Source organism: Siphateles boraxobius, unplaced genomic scaffold (assembly GCF_051911475.1).
Source record: "Siphateles boraxobius isolate OS27281-9 unplaced genomic scaffold, OSU_SipBor_1 7, whole genome shotgun sequence".
Taxonomy (NCBI): Eukaryota; Metazoa; Chordata; class Actinopteri; order Cypriniformes; family Leuciscidae; genus Siphateles; species Siphateles boraxobius.
The window spans coordinates 7510269-7529250 of record NW_027509197.1 but is presented as its reverse complement, the minus strand read 5'-3'; the positions used below and the strand labels follow the sequence as shown (position 1 = coordinate 7529250).

Here is an 18982-nt window from a genome sequence, read left to right as displayed (position 1 = left end):
CAATTCGTATGAATTTGTACGAATGACCTACCCTTGACCCCGCCCCTAAACCTACCCATCATGTGGGTTCAGACAAATCGTACAAATTCGTACGAGTGAGGTCGTACGAATTCATACGAATTAGCCACTTTCTAATCACTCGTACAAATTTGTACGAATTGGTCGTGAGATAGCGTTGGATACTCGCAATTTTTTGACATTGTTCTGTGAATTTGTCCGCTCAAGATCAAGAAGATGTGAAAGAGAGCTCAGTTTAGTATTCACGCACTGTCTGACGAGGCTTTCTGGGCGGTCGCTTCAGATGTGTGCGAACAAAACTTTCCACACAGAAACTTCTAGGAATTCTGGGAATACTTTTGAGTGATGACTCAAACAAATCAGGGAATCAGTTTATTGAACAAATTCATACAAAATCTAAACAGTTATGTTTTCCTGTTACATCAGGTTGGTGCACGGTAAAATATTGCAATATTTTCCCCAATTCTCCAATCATATCAAGTTATATAATTACAAACCCTGTAGCTCTCTCTGATAACATTTATAAGCCCTGAAACACTAATTATTGTAAAGTGATGTTTTATTTGAACATTCTTTTTCTTAAAAAAAACCTTGAAGTGTTAAAATATTCATCTCCAGTGTTACAGCAGCCACACACACACACACACACACATGAAAAATAAATGGCCCTAATGAGGGCACAGCTACCTTACATTTTCCTCTCCTGTGAATAATTAAAATAACCACTATGTTTCTACGTAAAAAACACACACATAAGGGCTCATTATTCATGGAGGAAAATATGTAAATGAAGAGTATTCCTGGCAAAGTGTCAAATATAATCGGAATATAGGTAGCCAACAAAACAATATCCAAATGTCTGAATTTCCCTGTGGGCAGTATTATTATCAGGAGTTATAAGGACGTGAACACGACATCAAAACTGCCTGAGCACATTAAGAGCTTTAAATAACAATGGCTCATGAGGGAGGGCGGCACAAAAAAGCCGTTTCTTCGACAGAACCAAGTGGAACAAACATTAACAGTGACCTATGCAATGTGGAAAAAGATACAGACAGATGTGACTGAGATGGAGCTTGTTAATCCCGAATCCCGAGGTCGTATGTGCAAATCTGACACTTCCTGCAGCTCAAAAAGCAGATCGTTCATTGAGAAGTGTTGGTGGCAGCGTCATGCTGTGGGGCTGCTTTTGATCAGTGGGGGACTGGCCATCTTGTTAAAATACAAGGGAAATGAATGGTGCAAAATACAGAGAAATCCTGGTGGAGAAACTGCTGAAAACCGAAGCTTTTGAAGAAGTAGAAGTTATTTTGGCAAGACACTGGTTCTGAACACAAAATAAGAGATCACGAGATCAAATAGATGTTCTACAATGTCAGTTTTATTGATGAACTGGAGCACAATTTGAAAGTGATGGTGCACAAACAATTCAAACTGATTATTTTAGTTTTTTTTTCTTCAAATTTTGAATTAGCTTTTAATTTTTATATTTGTAGTTTGTTTGTTAGTTTCATTTTTGTGCTTTTGTCATTTTATTTGTATTTTTATGTCAGTTTTAGTTATGTTGGCTTGAGAAAACCAACAAATACTGAACTTCTATTTAAACTTATTTCTTCTGAAACTAAAATGCCTTTGATCTGTTTTAAGCTCTATCTATCTATCTATCTATCTATCTATCTATCTATCTATCTATCTATCTATCTATCTATCTATCTATCTATTGCTAGCAATGTGTTAAATCATGCTAGAAACATGCTAGAACATGTAATCAATGTGTTAAATCTTAATAGAAACATGCTAGCAATGTGAAATGAACATATGTTAAATCATGCTAGCAATGTCTCATGCAAGAGACATGCCTGCAACTACAGTAAATCATGCTAAAACGTTAGCAACGTGTTAACAATGTGTTAAAATGCTATAGCAACTTAAAACATGTTACCAATGAATATGCTAGCAACTTCATAAAACATGTTACCAGTGTGCTAGAAACATCTTAACATGTTATTGACTTCGTTGAGTAGTCAATAACGTGTTTTAGCCATTCATATAGTTATAGCCATAGTGTTATAGACTTCTTGAGCTTGCTTTGAGTAAAACCTTCAAAACTCAAAACTTTTTAAATTATTTCAAACTTTCAGGCTTTGTCTAGCCAACATCAAAGTTTGTCATCAATCTAGTCTTATAGTTTAAATTTTTATTTATTTCCAGTTAATCATTTTAGTGGTTCAACCTAAACTTATTTCAGTTTATTACCAAAACAGCATTTTTCGTTTCGTTTAGTGTACGTTTTTTAATATTTAGGCTATATTTTATTTTATTTCAGCTTCAATTTATTTTATTTCAGCTTTAATCAGCGTTTTCAATATCCGTAGTTTTAGTTAATGATTATAACCCTGCTCTGTATTTATCAAAATACCCTTTTTGATAAATTAGCTAGATGCACTTTTTTTAAATGCATTATATAACATTAATACACCAACAAAACTGAGTGGTGTTTAACAGGCACAAACACAATTAGGATGTAAATAAGGGTGTCAAATGTGATTTGTGGACTTGTGGGAATACTTTTGAGTGATGACTCAAACAAAACAGTGAATCAGTTTAATGAACCTGCCGGTTCAAATGAACTGTCTAAACAAAGCGATTCTCTAAAACGATTCTGACTTGCAGCTCTTTGCAGTGAATTGGTGTCATTTAGTGTGGCATAAAAACAGCAATTCAGAGTCTGAATATGATCTGAATATAAGCCACTGTGTGTGCGTACATTGCATTGTATTGTTTTTATTACATTATGATAAATGTCTTTTAAAAATAAAGATTTCATGAAGATACAGAGGTAAAAAGGGACGACAGGATGTTATGGCATCAGTTTTAATTGAATACTAGAAAAATATGAGTATTAAAACATGTATAAAATCATTTAACATTTCATGCTACAACATTTGTCGGAAATCTGGTTAAACTTCCTGTCATTTGTTTAAAGTTTTGACTCAACAATTTTCAGATATTCAGAATGAAAGGTAAGACATTTTTAGGGTGACAGTCTTGTGTTACACATACTTACTATAGTAATAACAGTAAATGATGTGTAATTACAAGTAACTAACCCTACAGTAAGTACATGTAGTTAATTAATATTACTCAGTACTAACTGTGTAATTACACTGTAACAACATCACCCTAAAATAGTGTAACCGGTCACAATTTGTGCTTTTTTATAATTATAAATTATTTTGATTCAGGATCTGGTGTGTCACATTATATAATAATCAGTACAATCAATATTTGTTGTATATTGTGCAAAACATTTATTAACATGAACAACAGATATGTACACTATAAGTATCAGTACAAATATTGAGTACTTCATGGGCCGTTATCAGATCATCAGATTCTATAAGATTATATATGAATTATTTTAGTGAAACTAAGTTCTCTGTTCACATCTTTGGTCTCACTATAACTTCAGTAAACACACAAGTCTTATCAGATAAAACATACAGTAACATTCTTAACAAAGAAATAAACAAATGCACAACATATTTGCCTAACAAATTTACTTCAGATGCCCAAATGCATAAAGTATCTAATAATAAACAGTTCCATTGTTTGTGTAATGTACAGTACCAGTGCAAAGTCCGGACACAAGTCATCAAAACTATGAAATAATGCACTGACAAAAAAAAAGTACAATCAACTTGGATGTTTAAGTAATTTCAACTTAAATTACATTAAACTGACTTTAAAAATGAGTTGAATCTTGTATAACTTGTATAAAAAGTTGAAATGTCTTAAGTTATTTTGATGAGTTAAAAAGCATTTAAAAACATATGTTGTCATAACTTATTGATCAGTAAAAATTTTACATTGTGGGTTTTTGTAAGATCATGAGAAACATACTGTAAAATCAGTCGAATGTGTCAAACATTTTACTGGTAGTATAATTCTAATTGTATGCCTGTGCTATATTCCATCTACATATATTACATATCATATTTATTATCTAAATTTTGTCTGTGCCACATTTCACAGATTCATGGTTCAATATTTATGCTGATTTGCTGTAAACGGATTTTGGTATCACTTTACAATAAGGGTCCATTTGTTAACAATAGTTAACTGTATTATTAGTTAACATAAACTGACAATTGAAATACTTCTAAAGCATTAGTTTCAACATTTACCAATGCATCAAATTAAAATCAAAAGTTATGTTAATTTAATGGACTTGAGATAGCATGAACTATACAATGTATAGTTGTATTTTTATTAACTAACATTAACTTTGGGACCTCATTGTAAATTGTTACCCTGAATTTCTTCATCGTATGTAAAATAACATATTTTCGCACACCAACTTTAAGGTTTGTTTGAAATCTATAATGTTAAAACCCACAAAAATATAGTTCAGTTCTAACTAGTCTACTTGCATATATAGATTTCTAGGTTGCACTTTATTTTACAGTATGTGTAGTTACAGTTACTGGGTAATGTAAGGTAACTACATGGGTTAAGGTTAGGTTTAGGGTTAGGTTCAGGGTTAGTACCTACTTATTACCCAGTTAGAAATTAGTACATAATATGTACATGGGGAACAGGACTCTAAAATAAAGTGCTACAGATTTCTATTTAAATATAAGACATTCATGAAAATGTATGAAAAGTGAAAAGTCATTCTTATGCCTCACAGAATTATTGATTATTAATCAATTATATTCAATTAAAATGAGTTAATTAAAACGTAATTCTACAATACTTTTTTATTATTGTTTAATTTCAACTGTCTTTTTATTCAGTCAATTTAAATTTGCTAAATAGAATCCATTTGAATTGGAACTACATGAATAATTTAATTCGCTCTTAATCTCTCCGTTCATGTAGTTCAGTATTCTAACAAATTACATTAAGGAATAATTGTTGTTGTATGCCAGGTAAAAAAAAAAAAAAAAAAACCTAAATAAAATCAATAGAACTCAAGATAAACTGATATTGTTTACTGATATTGATCAATAGCCAATGTTGGGTAAGATGAAAATGTAAAATATATATATAATTGTATAATGCATTAAAATACCACCGTAATATTGATTTAAAATAACTGAAAGTAGAGTAAATTCTTCAGACAATGAATGTGTTCAGATTTGTTGCATGGTAAGCGACCCGGATTTGAATCCCACTCGGGAGTGTGTTTCCCCTACAGTGATGTACAGTAAATCTCTTCTTACGATGCATCGTTACAGAATCTAACCAACTAGTCACGACTGTTTTCCAAAAGCATAGTAACATGCGCTGCGTCCGAAATCCCATATTGTTTGAGTTGGTACTACATTTGAGTTTAGACTTACTTTGTGACCGTTAAAAAAGTATGTTCTATATATGGTGTCTGTTGGGGCAGTGTAAACATGACATTCATAAAATTCTTGCGTGATGGCGTTTGTCTGTTTGGTGTGAATTGGCCTTTAGATACAAAATCAAATAGTCTCAACAACAACAACAAACAAAATAGATTTAAGTTAAAAGAAAATGTAATAGTGCAGAAAAATTCCTCAGTTTAATTAAGTTCTTCCAACTTTGTTTTTTTTAATGGTGTAATTGTTTCAGCACACGTGACGTAATTCCTCCATTGGCGTTAGAAATATTTCTTGCACTTGATCAACTTCTGAAAAGCCCTTTTAAAATCCTCATTAAAAATGGTGTAAATCAGAGGGTTGATGAGAGAGTTCAGATATCCCAGCCAAGTCAGAAAGTTGGCCATGTCTGGAGAGAGAGTACAGGACGAACAGACGTTAACAATCACCTCGTGGATGAAGAACGGCAGCCAGCAGATGACAAAAGCCCCTAGTATGAGTCCGAGAGTGGTGGCGGCCTTCTTTTCGCGCGTACTCGAGATGCGATGTCTCCTGACGGACCGCTCCCTGCGAGACTGAGACTTTGGGCTTTTCGCAGCGATGCGCACTCTGTCGCCTTCGGTGGAGGGTTCAGACATAGATTTCTCCGGAGGGCTCAGTGTGTCGGGGCTCGTCGGCTCCCTGTCGCTGCACTTGGGAAGCATGTGTCCATTCGTCTCCGAGTTGTTGAGACAACTTGCCCCTCTCCTTTGGTAAAGAGTCTTCGCTGCTCGGTAGATCTTGTAGTAAAGAATGAGAATGAGTATTAGCGGGATGTAAAAAGCCCCAAATGTGGAGTAAATGGTAAAGACGATGCTGTCGTGCTTAATGATGCAGTCGTTTTCCTCTTGCTGTCTCCACAGCATTGGCGGGAGAGTGACGACTATAGCGAGGAGCCACACCATGCTGATCATGATGGCGGCCCGTAGGGATGTCCTCTTCCTCGAGTACTCCACGGCGTTCGTGATGGAGCGGTAACGGTCCACGGCGATGGCCGCCAGGTGCAGAATGGAGCACGTGCAGCAGGTGATGTCCACGCTTAACCAGATGTTGCACATGACTTGACCCATGACCCACGTCTCCTTCACTATGTAGACGATGCTGAAGGGCATGACTAAGACTGCCACCAGAAGGTCGGTCACGGCTAGAGAGCAGATGAGATAGTTTGCGGGATGGTGCAGCTTGCGCGTGACGATGATGGCTGTGATGACCAAGCAGTTCATCGCTGTGGTCAGTACAGCCAGAAGCGAAAGCGTGAGGGAGAGAAGAATCACGCCGCATGTGTTTTTGCTGGGACCGTCTGCGGGGTTTGGTCCATACGTGCTGTTTGAATCCATGCCTAGGACAGAATACAGGCAGAATCACTCAGACATGACATAAAGCATCTGCTGATGTGTTCACTTGGGGCCGGTTGCACCAGATGTGTGAATGCTAGCCTAGATGTAGCATAAATGAGTGTTTGAGCGTTGCAGTATTATGCTAATTCAGATAGTGTCGAGAATAGTTCTGTCAGGACCGCTATCGTCAAATACGATTGACAATTAGCATACAGTTTGGATTGGCGGTATAGTTCCGTTCTGGGCAAGAACTCAATGCACATCCATGTAGCCTAGCATGGATAAGAGCAGGGAGAGCAGCAAATACCCCTCTTAGGGTAAACAGAACAGAACCAACAAGAATGTATGCAGATATCATTAATTCAAGATTTTAAAGTACAACATAATTTGAGAATTTTAAACTGTAAAAGGTTCAACCAGGCGCTCAGGTAAAGTATATAAAGTCTGTGATAGGTGCTCTTGGGGTAGGGAAAAGATCCAAAGAAACGAGAAACAGGTCCCAGGCACTCAGTCAGGTTTACAATGAGGAGAAGGATAAAGTTAAAAAGCCTTTATTAAATATGGCTTAAGTCATTAACATGTTTCGACCAACAAGTGGTCTTCTTCAGGGCAAAGTAGCAAATGCCCTGTTTGTAAACCTGACTGAGTGCCCGGGACCTGTTTCTCGTTTCTTATAATTTGAGAATTTATTATGGTTCAAGGGGAATCAGAATGCCAAATCCTGAATGACGAGAGGAGGAGCTGGGGATGGAGGAGGGTAATTAGCTCCTGAGAAACATGATAGCTCTTGATAATACTGAAGGAGCTTATATACAGTGATAGGCGTCGTATTCCTAAAGGTAGACGTGGATCAGCTGAGAGTCAGCTGATGCGAGCTTGACTAACGTGACCTGCCAGAACTGATTCAAATACAGTGGTAGTGTTGCAAATGTTGTTATAACTATGTAAATGTCTTTTCTGTCACTTCTGATCAATTTAATGTGTCCTTGTCTGCGTTTCCATCTCGATATGAAGTACTGTGAAGATTAGGCAAATTAGTCTGGTGATGTAGGATGGCGTGCTACTTTCCAGTTCATCCTCTGAATTTAAGCTTAATAAAGCCTGAACCTCGTCGTCGGTCCATCTGTCATATTTTTTTTAAATCCATTGTTGATTCGAATAGCAAACGACTCTTACTGCACGCACTGCAACAGACTTGGTGGTTGAAATAAAATGCTACGCGGAGTCAACCAATCAAAATGCTGGGTGAACTCAACCAATCAGCATGTTCAGTGCCCAAGTGCCACCCCTGAAGGTGAACTTTGAAAAAGAACTACCACACGAGCAGGGACTTTCTGAGGGGGAAATTTTTACAACACACTGAGTACCACTTCGAAGTTCCTAGTTCCTGGGGAAAGTTTCTGCGGTGGAAACGCAGCTTTACTGTTTACTCGTTTTTACACACGCCCAAAAATTATAAAAAAATGTATTGTAAAAATGTTCAATATATGAATATATTACCAAAATTATAATATAATATTGTGTTAAAGTAGAGTGCATGAATATTTATATCGTGGTCTGTCTGATTACTCGATTCTGATTGGCTAGAAGGTTGCAATAAAACCGTTTAATGCACAGGTAGTTCCAAGTCAGTTTAATCACCGTTCTATATTAATGTTTCCATTGAAGTGCACACACATACGTCACTCACACACAGAGAGGGAAGATCAGCTGCTCACACACATAAACATTCAGGAGCACAGAAACTTAACAAAGCTGCTCTGCGACTTATAGTCATAAAATAGCTGTGCTACTGAATCGCTACAATATATTTCTCAGCAACGAGGGGGTAACTGTGCTATTTTGAAGTAATCAAACTCATGCAGCTTCATTGTTAATAGAGAGAGATGCTCAGTAGCGCTTTTAGGCACGGGCGAACCGGGCAGCCGCCCGGGGCGGCATTTTTTCATGTCACATGGGGGGCGGCACGAGCAGTTAAAAAAAGCAGTTAAAATCCTCTGCGCCGCGAAGCTGTTTTCTATTATCTATCATTTCACTGTGTGGAGAATTGGCAAATTGGCGCCCCTGGTTGCTGAGAAGGTGCCGTGTGTGACGCCGGTTTCACACTGCACGCGTTAGCAGCGCGTATTTTTTTCGCCGCCCATGCTAACAGATTTGAGCATTCACACACCGCACGCAGGGGCGGCGCGGCAGCGCGTAGCAGGAGCTCTGTATCAGCAATACTCTAATGAAATTAGTGGTCTAAAGTCAGACACACCACCTCGACTTTCTTCCAAAATTACGCACATTTCATTCATAAAACTATAAATACAGGCCTATAGTTACTGCAAATTTTTGTTTTTCTGAATTGTGTGAAATGGCTAATAAAAATAAGTAATACAAAACGATTATGTGGGTCACCTCACCAAGGTGAATTGGTTTAGTCTTGACTTATGGCCGTGACTCGTGACGTGAGTGACAGTGTTGGGGGGCGGGGGATGGGAAATCTGTTGATTGTCGAGTGCCAAATAAACACAGAAATGGACAGGAAAAGGTCCAAGCCATCAGGTGTGAACAATTTAGAAAAAAAAGAAAAGAAGAAGAGGAGAAACGAGCAAAAGATAAAGGTATGCAACTATGTTCTCTCTGTGGTATGATTACGGTATCCATGTTGTCATGAATGAAGGGCTAATGTTAATTGTGGGTAACTCGTCTCTTACGTTTCTTAGCCTATCTATGATGCTTGTTATGCTTAAACAACAATAATCAGGTTTTAAGTCAAAAAACACGAGATCTAATTTCACCATAATATTGTGCTTCGCAACAAAACTGTTAAAGTTCAGTTATTATTTCTTTCCACCAGTTGGGTTAACATTAGGCCCTGTAATTAGCCAACGGAATTTTCAAATCTGTAGGTAGTTTCAAGTCATGTATACTTTTCTTGACCTCAACTACAGCGGTACAATGACATTTTAATGACAAATTCAATTTGTACCTCTGTAGTTGAGGTCAAGAAAAATATTCATGACACAGTTATAATGGCCTCATGATGACAGCCAATGTTCTGTTCTTAGTGCAATAGTGTAATAATTAGATTCTCTTTAGTGTGTTTTCACATTTGTGTGATAAAGTATTTGTGCTATAGAATATTTATTCTATATTTTATTTGTATATTATTCTTAATGTTTTATATTATTGTTGCTCTCTGCTCTTGTTAAATTTTTTATATATCTGATTGTATATATTTTTGGCACATTTATGTATATAGTGTATATTTAAGTTCTGATAACTTACACTGTCATAGTTTGTGCAGAATTGTGTCCATTGTCTTTTGGCAATGTTGGATGTAATGAAGGATTTGTGCGATTGAGAAATATAATTTTATTTTTAACTTATGTTGTTATAATAGAACGTGTGTGTGTGTGTGTGTGTGTGTGTGTGTGTGTGTGTGTGTGTGTGTGTGTGTGTGTGTGTGTGTGTGTGTGTGTGTGTGTGTGTGTGTTTTATTTGTTTATTTTGGGGGGTTGTGCTCGAGGGTGGTCTCGCCCAGGGTGTAATTCAATGTAGAACCGCCAGTGGAGATGCTGAACAGTCGCAGGTACGCATTTCTTGTCTGTCTCTCTCTCTCTCTCTCTCTCTCTCTCTCTCTCTCTCTCAATCATTAATTCAAATAAATTCTACAATTAATTCTAAAATAAATTCTGATTCAAAACAGGCAGAATGCTAGATCTAACGAGCCATAACTGACGATAATGACCATCAATTTTACCCTTCCGCTCAAATATTACCCTGCAGATATCAATAACAGCTTTAAATTGTCAATGTTGGCAAATGACCGTGGATCACTCTTATTGGATCAATGAAGGCAGATTTCATTATGCGACCACATTACTTTACAGGTTTACAACCTACTAGAGAAAACTTGCCTAATTATGAACGAATGGTGCAACTAAATTAAGTAAGGAGTTATTTTCAGTTTGAAAAACACTGATGTAGCAAGACTAAGGTCTGCTTCACATTATTTTACATTATTTTAAGTTGTGAGCATGCAATTAAAAATGATGGAAGGGAAGATAGTGTGAAGTAAAACGAAAACACATCTTTCTTTTGCATTGTGATCACTCTCAATCACAAATTACTTTTAATAACTCACCAGCTTTTAAGTTATCACTTTGAATCATTCTAACAAACGTCTGACTCACTTACTGAACCACCAAGTCATCAGAAATGAATTAAGTTATAGTGTACACGTACAGTTACAGTGCTATTTGAGTCATATATCAAGATACATTTGATCTAGTGGCCTTTATAGGCATTAAATAATGTTAACATGTCCTGATTGTGGCATCTTGCGTTCCGTTTTTTCAGTGAGTAACACTGCCGAGTTCACCTGGTTTGCTCTATTGAAATATCATGCATGGCTGTTCACTGTTCATACCTGTGGAAGTGCTGCTTATTCATCTGACTGCTTCTGTCTATGTGCATTAAAGGAGCTGCACGTCATCACAGCATTGTGTTCGGAGATCTTCGGAGGTGCTACATGCCAGCATTTGCCACAAAGCATCTGAAAGGGATGAAGATCAAGAAGAGTGTTAATGTCAGAGAAGTTTGTCAGATTGTCCTTGCAGAGCAGGCGAGTGCGCTTTGACTGACTGCCGCGGAGACCATTGATAAAAGACGAATATAATTTTCTCTAAAGCGGATCTGAAATTGGAAAAGGAAATTGGGCTTGAGAAAAAGCCTCACAGCCTAGACAAAAGGTCTCATCATCATCCTTTTTTTTTTTTTTTTTTTAGAATTTGAACTGCAAGCTCATTTTATTATAGGTATCAGGTATTTACGTCTGTCCCTTGAACCTGTGTTGGGTTTGAGGTCTTTTTCGCAATCTGCTACTGTCAGCACCACAGAGCATAACATGTATCCACTGAATATACAAACAATGAGGATAAAAGAGTGAGAGTGAGTAATAAAAATCATAGTACTAAAGCACACCATTACATGCTCACAGTCTGGCTGCATGTGTATTAGCGCTGGATGTGAGGATATGGTTGTCATAGAGACTCATGGGGACAGGCTTTCTGAGGTAAAGTTCAAAGCTATAGAACAAAAATTGATTTTTAACACTCCACAAGCTCTTTCTCTGTCAGCAGCGCGATGATGTTAGTCTAGTACTTTTGATGTAAGTTCAGTTCGTCTCTATCTATCTATCTATCTTAGGGCTGGGCGATATGGCCAAAAAATCATATCGGTATTTTTTGGTTAAATGGCGATATACGATATATATCTCGGTACTTTCTACATTTTTCTATTTGGATAAAGAAAATGTATTTATTTATTTTTTTTAAATTATTTCACATCCTGCTCAATGATATCCAAACAATGTTGATATTGAAGGATATGGAAACAAATAGGGAATGTAATGTAGGCTATGCAATATATTATGTGCAAAAAGGTGGTTAAAATCAAATTACATTCTAACTTTGTAACATTACAAACTAAAAACAAAAATAATGCTTTTGTTTTTAAAAATGACTAAAGGCTAAACTAAAAATGAAAATAAAAACAAAAGCACAAACTAATTATATTAGCCTGCATTTGATTACCCCATTATAATGGTCACTTTCATAAAAATATACTTGTAGGTTTAAAATTCCACATATAGCACATTTATTGTCTCCAACAACAAATATTTTAGTAATATGTATTTTAGTCAGAATTATTGCGCTACTGTTCTATTGTGCTCGTCTGTTTGGCGCGCATGCGCGTGGCGGCGCTCATTCACGGAAGCTTGAATTTTAGCGGAGATTCATTTGCAGAGGCTCTTCCTCTCCTGACAGTGAAATGGACATATTTGTTTGATTTGTTTGAACATTTACATTTGGAGAATATACCTGTGAAATGTAAGTTAAGCACTGAGGAAAGCACCACGTCTCAAACGCATTAAACAGCGCCAGTATTTATCTTTCAGTCACTAAAAGTAGGCTATCTGTCCGAGCATCTGACAGGGCAAGCTGCTTTAAACTTTTTAACTATCTTACCAGTTATTTTGAAGCGCTTAATAAGCTTGTGTCATGTTTAGGACAAATTGTATTGTTCTTTCACTGCAGGAGCTCACACTGCGTGTGCTCGTATCAAACTAATGTAGGCTATCTATATAAAAGGTATTGCCTCATTCCATATCTTGGGGGAAAAAAAATATCGATATATTGTACAAATTCGATATACCGCCCAGCCCTAATCTATCTATTAACGCACTAAACACTTTAAAAAAAACGGGTACAACGATATGACATTTATTTTACTCACCCTTCAACCATCAAATATTAAAAGGAAAATTGTGTAGGAAAAAGTGTTAAATCATTAATAAATTACTACAGCAGACCATGAATAACCCCAATAGCTTGCAGTACTATTAGGGGCATGCAGCTGTAATATACACTGCGTTCGGGAAATGTCATGCCCCTTCAACGCTATCTCACGACCAATTCGTATGAATTTGTACGAGTGATTAAAAAGTGGCTAATTCCTATGAATTCGTACGACCTCACTCGTACGAATTTGTACGATTTGTCTAAACCCACGTGATGGGTAGGTTTAGGGGTGGGGTCAAGGGTAGGTCATTCGTACAAATTCATACGAATTGGGCAACTCGTAAAATATGTACGATTTAGCAAAAATACTAATTCGTACGAGTGAGGTCGTATGAATTCGTATGAATTAGCCACCTTGTAAAATTCGTACGAATTGCCGTGAGATCAGGCTGGCCCCTTCATAACCGCGAGCTCTTCTCATATCTTCTTCAAATAATAACAATGCCGTCAATTTCAAATAATTTAGAGCCCAATTAAAACCCTGATAATGTTAACAAACAAGAGGATTGTGCTGACCGGATTTCAAGCACGGCCTTTGCAAGCACGGATTTCACAGGATGTTTCAAAATGGTACGTTTTTGTTTTTTGGTAATTTTCTTATAGATATGTTATCCACCATTTAATCATACCTTGGAAAACTATGGTAATACAAACAGTAATCGATCACAAAATCATCGATAAGTTTTCAGGGGCGGTGAACAGTCTTACAAAAGCAAGAGCTTACAGAAGCTAAAGTAAACACTATATCAATGCTGTAATGTTAGTTAGCAGGCTAGCGGAGGCAAAGCTTTGCCCTTCGTTTACATCTAGGGCTGGGCGATATGGCCTAAAAAAAAAATCCCCGATTTTTTCACAAAAAATCCGATTTACGATTTAAATTGATTTTTTTCTCTCCCTACTTAAAATCAATTTGCAGATGACAAAGAAATTGTTCAAAACAAGTTTTAACTTTATTTTGTTTTAATATTCCCTTCTGGGATTTGATCTCGATTAAAGTGCAATCAGAAACAACAAGCCAAAAAGACAAGAGGACAGGCCCTGTCTTTGAAAACAATGAAAATGTAACATAAAATAAAATGGGTGGATTGGGATTGGGGGGATGTGTAAAAAAAAAAAAAAAACTTGCATCACAATAAGTGTATTGTGATTGTCAAATTATTTGGTAACTAAACATGATTTTATTAAGTTTACTGGTATGCTACTGTTTTTATTATTGCTTAACACAAATTTCACAATTTCAATTAAATTCTTGTGATTTGATTCTTATCTTGATTCAATATAAATTCCTTTGAATAAATAGGTAGCCTACAGTAGATACGTTGTGTTAATTGTTCTCCCAAAAAAAGTAATAAAAAAAATCACCTAATGCTGTAAACATACAGAAAGCCCTGTCAGCTGGTATTATTAAAGGTTAAAACCAACTCAAATTAAATATAATGCGTTTTTTTATTTTATAATGCGTCTAACTAACATGGGTGCTATGGGTCATTAAAAGGCATCCTGAGGTAAATGTAACGTTACGTGACATTTGTTCTCCAGCTGTTTTATGGACATCTTTCCGCGGTTGAAAAACACTGATCGATCGATTTTATTACATCTCGGTAAGTTTGTAGTAAAGAGTAACAGATGTTTGGTTCTCGTGCCGCTTGAACTGAGATCTGCCAGCGTTCTTTCACGTCACATTTACAAGCGCCAAAACGGTGTTTATTGTTTGAATTTTGTAATAAAATTGACAGAATCTGAGAGCTGAGAATCTGTTTCATATCGATAGTAACCTGCTCTGTCTTGTCGGTCGGTGTCAGTGTCCTCTTTGCTTCGCGATTTTTTGCTCTGCGTGCGAAAATGGATGTGTGGCGTGAGAGCGTGTAAAAAGTGACAGAATTGTGTCTCTCACAGTGAACTCGTGAGAGTTGGCAGACCTGCAGATTCAGCTTGTAGCCTAAATGTTTTCTGCGGGTGTGCTTCTGCTGCCGCGGTCTTGCTCATTTGCCATGTTGTTTGTGTATCTCTATCATGGCCAGCGCTGAGCCCGGTCGGAACTACGGGAGCCCAGATGGGAGCGTCGGCGGTTGTTAAAGAGAAAAATCGATTTTCATTCAAAAAAATCGGCGTAAACTACACATTCGAGTTAATCGATAAAATCGATTTATTGCCCAGCCCTATTTACATCATAGCTATCATAGCAACTACATAAAACTTAAAATTGGAACTGTTAATAGAAAAAAAAAAATACAAATAATAAGACATACTTAAAAGTTGTGATCTATAAACAACTGATTGTCCCAACAAAATGGGAATAGCTACGTCTTTCAGGAGAAGCTTTTGTGCGTATAGCCTGCATTGTACTCTCTTCTGGAAGCTGTCCTCCGTAAAATGTGCAGCACTGATAAACGTTGGGGTTATAATGATCAGGAACAGTGTTCAAAATAAATTTTAACCTCTACTAGTTCGTCAGCTTTAGAACAAACTTTTTCCGGGGTATAAAAAACAGCGACAACAACTCTTCCTCTTCTCTAAAGCTGCCCAACATGGCCTCACCCCCTTTGTTGCATGTTCTTGAGGGCAGGGTTTATATAAATTTTAGGGTTTGTGATGTCACCAACCCAGGAAGAAGCTCGTTGTAGTCCCTACCAGCTGTTTGTTGTTGTCCTTGAAAAGCGATTTTGGTAAGTAAATATCTCCAGTTGAATTGAACTTTGAGGGTTGCAACTTTGCAGATGATGTTTATGCTTAAACAGCACAATTACACACTAACTTAAGTAAAAAAATAAATGTTGCGATGTTAGGTGCATCAATTTTTGGTCAAGATCTTGTCAAGCACTCTGTAAAGTCTATTTCTTTCTTAAGTCTGGGTGCGGCGCTTGGTTCACAGCCGCCATCTCTGGATGAACCTTGCAGAGATGCGGGATGCTAACAAAGTGCGCTTTCTCTAATTACCCGTCTCACAAGGTGGCCTCTTTGGCGACACTGTTGTGGACTTTACCCAGTAGTTCTCGGCAGTCCAAAAGTAGCAGGCTGACCCCTGCGGCTCCGATGCCACCCCGGCTGCCACGTTGAGCCCCCCACAGGAAGGAGACGCAGCCCGTCCCTTAGGCCGGAACTAAGCCCTCCAAGCGTCCATTTAAGCGCCCCTGATACGGGCGGCCCAGAAATGGAGGGAGATGCTCTTAACCAGGAGACGGTGATCGCATCACTCCTTCCCCGTGGGCCAGTCAGAGAATCTTCATTATCAGAGAATCTTCGACGTTTCATTTCAAAGAGTTTATTTCTGTTCCATGAGCCAACAGTACCCACATTTTCATTAAAAGAGTAGTTTCCTCAGTCTCTTGGCCATACTGGGTGTGGTTTGGCAGTGCCCCCAGCACTCCTCTTCGCTGTCCCTCTGGTGCTGCTCGTGTGAAGCCTGGCTAGCGCTTCCCAGCCCGTACCCCTGGCTCATTCAGACCATCAGACTCGGCTACGCAATTCAGTTCTCTAGGCACCACCCCAAGTTCAGCACCATCTTGTTTACCTCAGTGGCAGGCAAATACGCCCCTGTTCTGCGTGTGGAGATTGCGGTCCTGCTTCCAAAGGACACAATAGAGCCTGTCCCTCCAGCCGAGATGAAGTCAGGGTTTTACAGCCCGTACCTCATCGTACCTAAGAGAGGCGGTGGGTTACGGCAGATCTTGGATCTGTGAGTTTTGAACCAGGTCCTATTCAGAAACGAATTCTCATGTCAAGTCAAGTCACCTTTATTTATATAGAACTTTATACAATGCAGATTATTTCAAGGCAGCTTTACGGTGATAACAGGCAAATTATGCATTTCGGCTGTTGTTCAGCTGAAATCAGTTCAGTGTTGATTCAGTTCCATTGAAAAGATCCTCAATTATAAATTTTGTTCATTTCACCTATAAAGCAGTTCTGCAAAAAAAAAAAAAAAAATGATGTCATTGTCCAGCTCAGTTCAGTTTTGTGCAGTGGCAGTGCAGTCAGATCAATAATATTGTTGAATTGTCCCCAACTAAGCAAGTCAGAGGTGACAGTGGCAAGGAACCAATACTCCATCAGGTGACAGAATGGAGAAATAATCCATGGGAGAATCCAGGCTCAGTCAGTTGTCATTATGATTCAGGCTGCATCACAAGTCAGAATGTAGCTTAAGAGAAACTAATTTTTCAGTGATTAAATTGGGTGTTTATAAAAGATAGATGCCTTTTGAATTTTAGGATGGGAGTTCGTCACACAAGGATGATCAAGGGTCAATGGCATCTAAAAGACTGAAAACCCCTGTTATTAAGCACCAGACATCAGGCTCTCAACAAAATGATTTTGTTGATTCTAACAGCTAATGGAGTTATTTAACTCAATGACACACTGCCACGTTGTTAAATTGCTTCTATTGATCAGACAACAGTATTCACTGATGAGAAAAGTTTGACTTAGTCTTTAATGACCTCATGACATCACCAAGCACAGTTTTCCATTTCACAAGTCACAGCTCACGGACAACATTTTCTTTTGAAACATTTGGACATATCATAGGTAATTATTCACATGATATTTACGCAGATGAATTCAATTCATATACTCCTGTGATGCTTGTGCATGTGCCAGCCAGGCAACTGCCATTGAGATGAATAGGATTGCGAATGGATGGCTCTCTCCAGCTATTAAAGGGAGAGACATGCACAGCATGTTATTTGACAAAATGCCTCTGAATGCAAGATGTGTTATTCATATTTTTCACTTTCTCAAAAGAAAAGGACTGCAAAATCTAAATGTGCATGTGAACACTAGCATAGATGACCTCAAAACCAATAGATAAAGACAGAACTCTAATTTTGATAGTGATACGATCAATACAAATACAAAGCTGATATTTGTCTGTATATACTGTAGGCCTATATATTTTGGGTAACATTTTGAGAATTGAATCCATTCCAACTGAATCTTCAAGCATTTTATCTGTATGAATGCAAACCTTCCTAACTTCAGTAGAACAGACTTCCTTTTACTTTCTGCTGTTCACTGTCTCACCCCACATGCTCTCTGCTCGCTCTTTTGTAGAGATTCTCGAGTACGCTGATGTTGTCAGAAAAATACAAAAAGGCATACGAACTTCATTGAAGAATGCTGCAATATTTATGTAGAGGAAATTTTTAATAACTTTTAAATTTTGAATTGTATTCCTGAAATCAACCGATGCACTGTAAAAACTCCATTTAAATATATACAGGCAACTGTAGTTGCAAAATATTCACTTTAAAAAATGACAGTGACAGTGTTTTATGTATTATGGCATGGCATTTTAGTGTTTGTATATTTTGCAAGTCATTGCAGGCTTTATAATTAACTAATATAATGTTAATTCAAACTAAAATCTGTTTTGTACTTTAAAATGTGTCGGTAACAATCATCCTAATACAGGTGGTAATACATCATATGTCTTTCCATGATCGATGACTAATAAATTGTATAAACAGCAACAGTTTTACCCACTCAAACACGGAACACTATCAGAGTGTCTTTTATGGGCTGCCGAGTGTAACCTGACTATGTCATTTCATGGACTAAATGAACAGCGGGACCCAAAATGGCAGAAGTCAGATGCATGTCGTTCAACTCATTGGAAGAAATGCGTATCTCATTCGCAGAATGAGCATTTTTTTTACATTTATTGTCCTGTTAAATTATCTACTACATTTTTACTGCCGCGGTTTTTACAGCGTCGATTTCTAATTCAATTATCAGACTTGATGCACCAGGCAACATTTAACGCTTTTAATATTGAGAGCAAAGTTCTTAGAAGCATCACAATCTACTGTTAATGAGGCATTTTTTTCAACAAACACTGTTCAGTGGCCTTGTCATGATTATTCAGAAGATGTTGAGATATTCATCG

The 18982-nt window shown here is 37.4% G+C and overlaps 1 protein-coding gene across 1 annotated transcript; it reads right to left on the bottom strand.

Moving 5' to 3' along the window:
* Positions 1–3305: 3305 nt before the first annotated feature.
* On the bottom strand, positions 3306–11284 carry htr1fa (5-hydroxytryptamine (serotonin) receptor 1Fa). Its single transcript, XM_077216577.1, has 2 exons — positions 11163–11284; positions 3306–6747 (listed from the first exon to the last, which is right to left on the bottom strand). The coding sequence occupies exon 2, from the start codon at positions 6743–6745 to the stop codon at positions 5651–5653; it is 1095 nt and encodes a 364-aa protein (XP_077072692.1). The 5' UTR covers positions 6746–6747; positions 11163–11284; the 3' UTR covers positions 3306–5650.
* Positions 11285–18982: the final 7698 nt, after the last annotated feature.

Excerpts from the sequence above, each read along its gene's own strand:
- htr1fa (XM_077216577.1), bottom strand. The coding sequence starts at position 6,745 with ATGGATTCAAACAGCACGTATGGACCAAACCCCGCAGACGGTCCCAGC.